Raw genomic sequence first — 5,691 nt, forward strand, 5'->3', positions numbered from 1 at the left:
ATCAGCAGTCAATAAAGTGTTGTACTCTTTCAACTCTTCCAAAGACCACACTGGCATAATGAAAGTTTGGCTGTTTCTGCATCGAAAGTCGCTCAATTTCGGAAGACCAGGCGAAGCGAATAATGCGGTTATTCCACTCCATTTATTCAACTTGGTGGAGCTTCCGTCGATAAGTCGGAGTACATTTTTTTGAAAAGAAAGCTTGACAATTTCTTTTTCTTCCAATTATCCGAACGCTTGCTTATCGGCTTCATAAAGGAAGTAGCACTTCTCACAGTTCAACACCAGTTCGAATGGAGGCAGAGACCTGACAACTTCAAGTTGCGCCTTGATCAACTGAAACGCACAGTAGAGAAAGAATCGGCTCTTACCAACGCCGGGGTTGCCTGTCACAACAACACGTCCCGCACATTGGTTTTCCAAACAATGTTGCACGTGTTCCACCACCCCATTGAAGATAACGTCGTAGGTCTCGCGCACCATGACCCTCTTAAAGCGATCCGCTGAACTGACAAGCGGCGGAAAATCGGCCATATCGAAGTACCGGATTTGTTGAGCGGATGCTACCTCGTCCTGATCTTTAGCTTCGGTGTCGGCCCTAGCGCTGTTGTCACTGCTGACGTGGTCGTCGTCGTCATCATCGTTATCGTCGTCTATATCTTCTTCAGCATCGTCGAGTTTGATTCGCTTAGGTGTAGATATCAGCATATCGGACGCAAACCATTCCTCGAATCGCTTACGAATCACTCCGCGCTGCTCGAAAAGAGGCTGGTCTGGCGGTGGTAACTCCACAATGAGTGTTGTCTCGCCTTCAATATCGGCTAGCAGTGTGCTGGGGTGTAACGGTTGCTTGTTGCGTCGTGACGTGGTGTCCTTATAGACCCGAAGGTTGGCTGCATCACAGCACGCCGTGGCATTTGGACACTGGGCTTTTACAACGTACCGGAGACGATCAACACATGAATCGGCAGGTAGATCATACGCTTTGGTTGGTCCAGCCTTCTCTTCTCCTTCGCGGTTGACCACATGAAACCACACGACGCGCCTCATGCTCGCTTTCAGCTCACGGAGCTCTGTGGTATTTGCTGAATGAAGAAATGAGGCTGGTACGGACACCTCGCGTCATCTTCTGAATCGTACCACTTCAGTGCCGTGCACACTGGGTACAGTAGATGTGCACTGCATATTGTGCAGTGCGCAAGCCTTCCATATTTTGAGCAAACTAGGAGCAGCTTCTTCAGATTATGACAAGAAGAGAATTTAAGAAACTTCTCCGATTAGTAAACTGTAAAGAATCACTTAACTCGTTTGAATGTAAACAGCGTATAATTCATCGTACCGCATCGCCCCTGTCCTAAGCGAACGCCCATGTTCGACGTTTACGGGTAAGATTACTTGCAAATCTCATAATGAGAGCTAAAAAGTAAAAATTATCCGACACTGATCCAGTTGAACGTTCCGTTCGTGAAAGACCTGCCTCCATAAATTCCAAAGTGGTCCGCTGGTGAGAGCTGCTAATAGTATTTCGGTCGAACACCTCTGGCTATTTGTACTTCCTTTTGCATTTTGCTGCCTTTAATTAGCTCGCGAAAAGACCCTTTAATGGGCAGCCATCTGTTATGAATACAGCGCTGTTATTGGCCATAATCGAAGTTCGCTTAGGACAAAGCTTCGCTTTAGGACAGGGGCAATGCGGTATACTGGACGCCTGCCAAATATCGATTAAACGGGTGACTTACAGACAACGACGGTGAAATCCGCCATACCTTTGAAACACGCCCGAGTCCAAACATAAAAGAAACCGCTTTCAGCCAATCCGTATGTCGTATTTGGGCGTTTCTGTACAATCAACCCAGGATGTGCTGATTCCTGCATCGTTTCTGTACATTTGGAATCGTTTTTGTACTTTGTGCTCAGACTTTGAGCTGAAACTGCCACTTTCAACCAATCAAATAACTGGGCGGGTATTCTTGTCGCGCGTATTTTTTTTATTTTGTATGAAGGATAGTGTTCAGACACCGGGCGGATTTCACCGTCGTTGTCTGTATCTGCAGCAGATATGTCGGGACTTAAACGCGCATAAATCCGAAAAGTTGTAGATTTTGTCTCGATAGATAGCCCTACCCCTAGAAGTAAGCCGTGTAGCCATCTTTAGTGTTTGTCTCGGTTTTTGTAATTAGTATGCTGACCATCACTCTTTGGGTACTTAGCCAAACTGAAAGGCCGCTCACTTCAAATTTGCGCTCGGAGGCACGAGGACGACCCCGACTTCCATATCACGAGGTTCGTTTTCAAATGAAAAGTTTATACAAACTTGTACTTCCGAAGTACTAACATCTCTTACTGCCAGGGACGATGGTGCATCTGACCCACTCCTCGCTTCACTGGAGGCTACGGTGCATCAACGACACCTCCAGTGAAGACGAGAACACGCCACCGAGCATCCACTCCAGCAAAGAGCTGAACAAGGGTGCGGAGATCAGCAACACCGGTACTGCGTCGGCTCCGTTTTGACGCCACCACGTTCGAGATTCCGTCCCAATACGGTGGCGAGTCCACGACCAAGCTGTGAAGCACCACCTGCGCACCCTTCACCACCGCCTACCATTCTTATGTGCCTGAGTCCGACTACATCGTCTCCGGTGCTCTTGGAGGTCCCACCACGTCTAAGACAGCGCAAAGCACCTCGACCACGTCAAGGCAAGCGTCGTACCCGCCGTGAATTAGCTGCGCCACACTCCCGTCCACAGACGCAGCGTCGCTCGCACTCTTGCCATCACTTACATGCTCACTGTGAGGATAGACGCGCCGGACCCCTCGATTCGTTGCGCTTGGCCTCTACTTCGCTGCCGCACGACGCATTCGTACCCGCACGATGGCCGTGTCGCGTTGCTCACTTGCGCGAGCTGTATAACCCGCTGGCGACCCTCTTCCCAATAGTTCAGCACTTCGGATGGTGTACCCGTGTCGAGTAGACTCGTGTCGGAACTCGCTAATGCATCTGTTCTGCAACGCGAACTCCTGGCCTTATGGTGGCACATGCGGCAACGGGCTGGCGGAGTCCGATAAGGTGCTTCTGACGCGGAACCGCCCACGAACACCTTGGCGATCATTGCCGCTGACGACATTGATACCGGCGAGGTGCTGGGTCAGTATCCCGGCGAGATCGAACACGTCAGTCCTGTACGCTCCGAACGACCGCGCAACACTGGGTATCGTCTCCTACTGAACCAGCGACCTGAACGCCCAAGTTGGCCGGTCCGTGCTGCGATTAATGCGGAGAAGATGGGTGCGTTAATGAGATTCGTTAACCACTCATGCGAGCCGGTGGCTAAGTTCGTCGAGGTCGGCAACGGTCGTCGCGTGACTGTTGTCGTCGCGAGCACCAAGTATGTCCGCCGCGGCCAAGAGGTCACGGCTGACTACGGCGATGATCTGTGGTTCGTCTGCAAATGCCAGTCGGCTAGGTGTCGCCATCGCGATATTCAAGACGAGGAGGACCCTTGAACAGAACAGCGAGAGGGATGGAAAGGTAGTTGTTTGTATAGGTGCATGCGTGAGGTAAATCGCGCTCAAAGACATTGAAGTGCCATATTCATCAATTTAACTGATGTTCCGTATTGAAACTTATCGAATAAGGCGATATGCCGCAGTGTTGACGTGGATACTGGCGTGCGGCTCCTCCTCAAGTAGATTCGAAGTGTTGGCGCGAAGGCTTGCCGCCAAACATCTCGCTTTATGTAGGCGTGCCGCTCTGCGTTTTGCGCGCGTAGATTTCGCGCGCAACACGTTAAAGCTTCAGTTATAGTGGATGTGTGCATGGCTCTCTATCCGTGGCTTTGTTGCGCTGGCGCCGAAGTGAGGACGACTGCGACGATCATTTTTCCTTTCGCCACGCGACAAGCACTCCACTACTCCGACCTACAAGCGGTACGGCTTCACCACGCTCGAACCTGCATCGGACACGCTAACTTACCCTTCGTTTTTCGATGCTATCGCTACTATAGATGGTTAGGAACACGGGTACAAGCAAATACTCCATGGGCGACATCGAACGGTTGTTGCTCCTCGTTGAGAAGACGCTCCCGTCATGAAAGGACGAGTAAGAGCGTCTTGCGCTATCCTACAACGCGAACCGGCCCCGAGGTGCACCCGAGAGAGACTTTGAGAGTTTGAGACGCAAGCTCACAGTCTTGTACGGTACTAGGAAGCCCACAGGTGTGCCGGACATGCCGCCACACATCAAGAGGGCGAAAGAGGTCAGGCAAGCCATCGACGAGAAGGCGAGCGTGGTCGAGCTGGACGACGGCGTTGACGACGACCATCGCGGCATCGAAACCAACTTTTGCTTCGAGGTGGATCCCGACGACACATTCTATTAGGACGACGAGAGGGAGGACTTGCCTGCACCTGCTGATCCTGGTGCTGCTGGCTCCGAGCGTCGTTGAGAATCTTCCATAACCAATGGCTCTGGTGACACGGAGTCAGCGGTTTCCGGTCGCTCGCCCAGCCGAGGGAAGTTCCAGGAGCTTCTCGAAGCTTCGCTGAGCTCCAATGAGCTGGACGATATTACACTAAGCTCATCACGAGCCACAACACCGCCTCCAGGGCCACTTCCATCGTCGTAGAACTGTCGTCGCACAGGTTCGGGAGGTCTCCCGCAGACCGCTGTCAACTACACAGCCAGTGACGCAGCAACACTGACGCACCAACCCTCGGATCAGGGGCGCACCGGCTCGAATCGTGACGAACACGAAGAGGCAAAGTATCCAAAACTGCTGCACTATTCAAACCGCCTTGGTGAATCAGATTTGACCGTTTTACGTGATACGGTGGGGGCCAAGCGATCGAGTGAAGATGACAAAGAGGTGCTCGAGGCTAGCTACGCAAAAGAGGACCCGCGCCATGAAAACCAAGAGGACCCGCGCCATGAAAACCACCACCGCACTCAAGACGAACCTTGACGGGATCGAGAAAGCTTCCAACTCAGCGGGTAGCAGCATTCTTGAAACCCTTTTATTTCTACGCGAAGGAAACGAGCGTAAAGCGGAGATCCATTGTGTGGATGATGAACAGCGCCGCCGAGACGAGCTGGTAGCCCAAGAAGCACGTCGGCTTGTAGAGAAGGCCGATTCCGACGAGCGCCGCCGCGCTGAAAGACTCGAAATGGAGGAACGGCCCGCCGTGACCGCAACGAAGCCCGATCCCGCACCCAGGAGCTTGTCGTGCTAATTTATGCGCTTATAAAGAAGGCTTAAAGCTGAGCAAGCTGAGCGACAAGCCCAGAGTTAATTACGAAGTGTTGAGGGTGGGTGATTTTAGAGCAAAATTCGCCGGATGGAAAAGCCTCGTTTATATTCCAAGCTCCCACTTGTCTCACTTCTGAAGAATTTGAAGAACGAGGGGGCATGCTCAGGGCTGATAGACGTAGCGATCGCAACCGACGGCGCCGGCGATGGCTCGCAATTGCCTTAGTGTTGCAGGAGGAGGAGGAAAGAAACCGTCGAACGCAGCAGTCTCGCTTAAGACTGGGATGGAATCTGGAGATGGAACGGCTCTTGTACGAGGGAGAGTTTAAACGTACGTACCGAATGTCGTCTGCCTCTTTTGAGCGACTGTGTGGCTTGCTCGTTGAGTTAGATCGCCCTGCACGCGCTTGGACGAATCGAAGTCCTGTAAGCGTGGAGAACA

General features: G+C 52.0%; 1 protein-coding gene across 1 annotated transcript; it reads right to left on the minus strand.

Annotated features, from left to right (window-relative positions):
• Nucleotides 1-225: 225 nt before the first annotated feature.
• On the minus strand, nt 226-1,283 carry PITG_13995 (uncharacterized protein; the record flags this gene model as incomplete). Its single annotated transcript, XM_002899603.1, has 2 exons — nt 226-893; nt 944-1,283. 2 exons carry the CDS (start codon nt 1,026-1,028, stop codon nt 226-228), a joined length of 753 nt encoding a protein of 250 aa, XP_002899649.1.
• Between the last annotated feature and the right edge of the window lie 4,408 nt (nt 1,284-5,691).

Source organism: Phytophthora infestans, genomic scaffold (genome assembly GCF_000142945.1).
Source record: "Phytophthora infestans T30-4 supercont1.30 genomic scaffold, whole genome shotgun sequence".
NCBI classification, from domain to species: domain Eukaryota; phylum Oomycota; class Peronosporomycetes; order Peronosporales; family Peronosporaceae; genus Phytophthora; species Phytophthora infestans.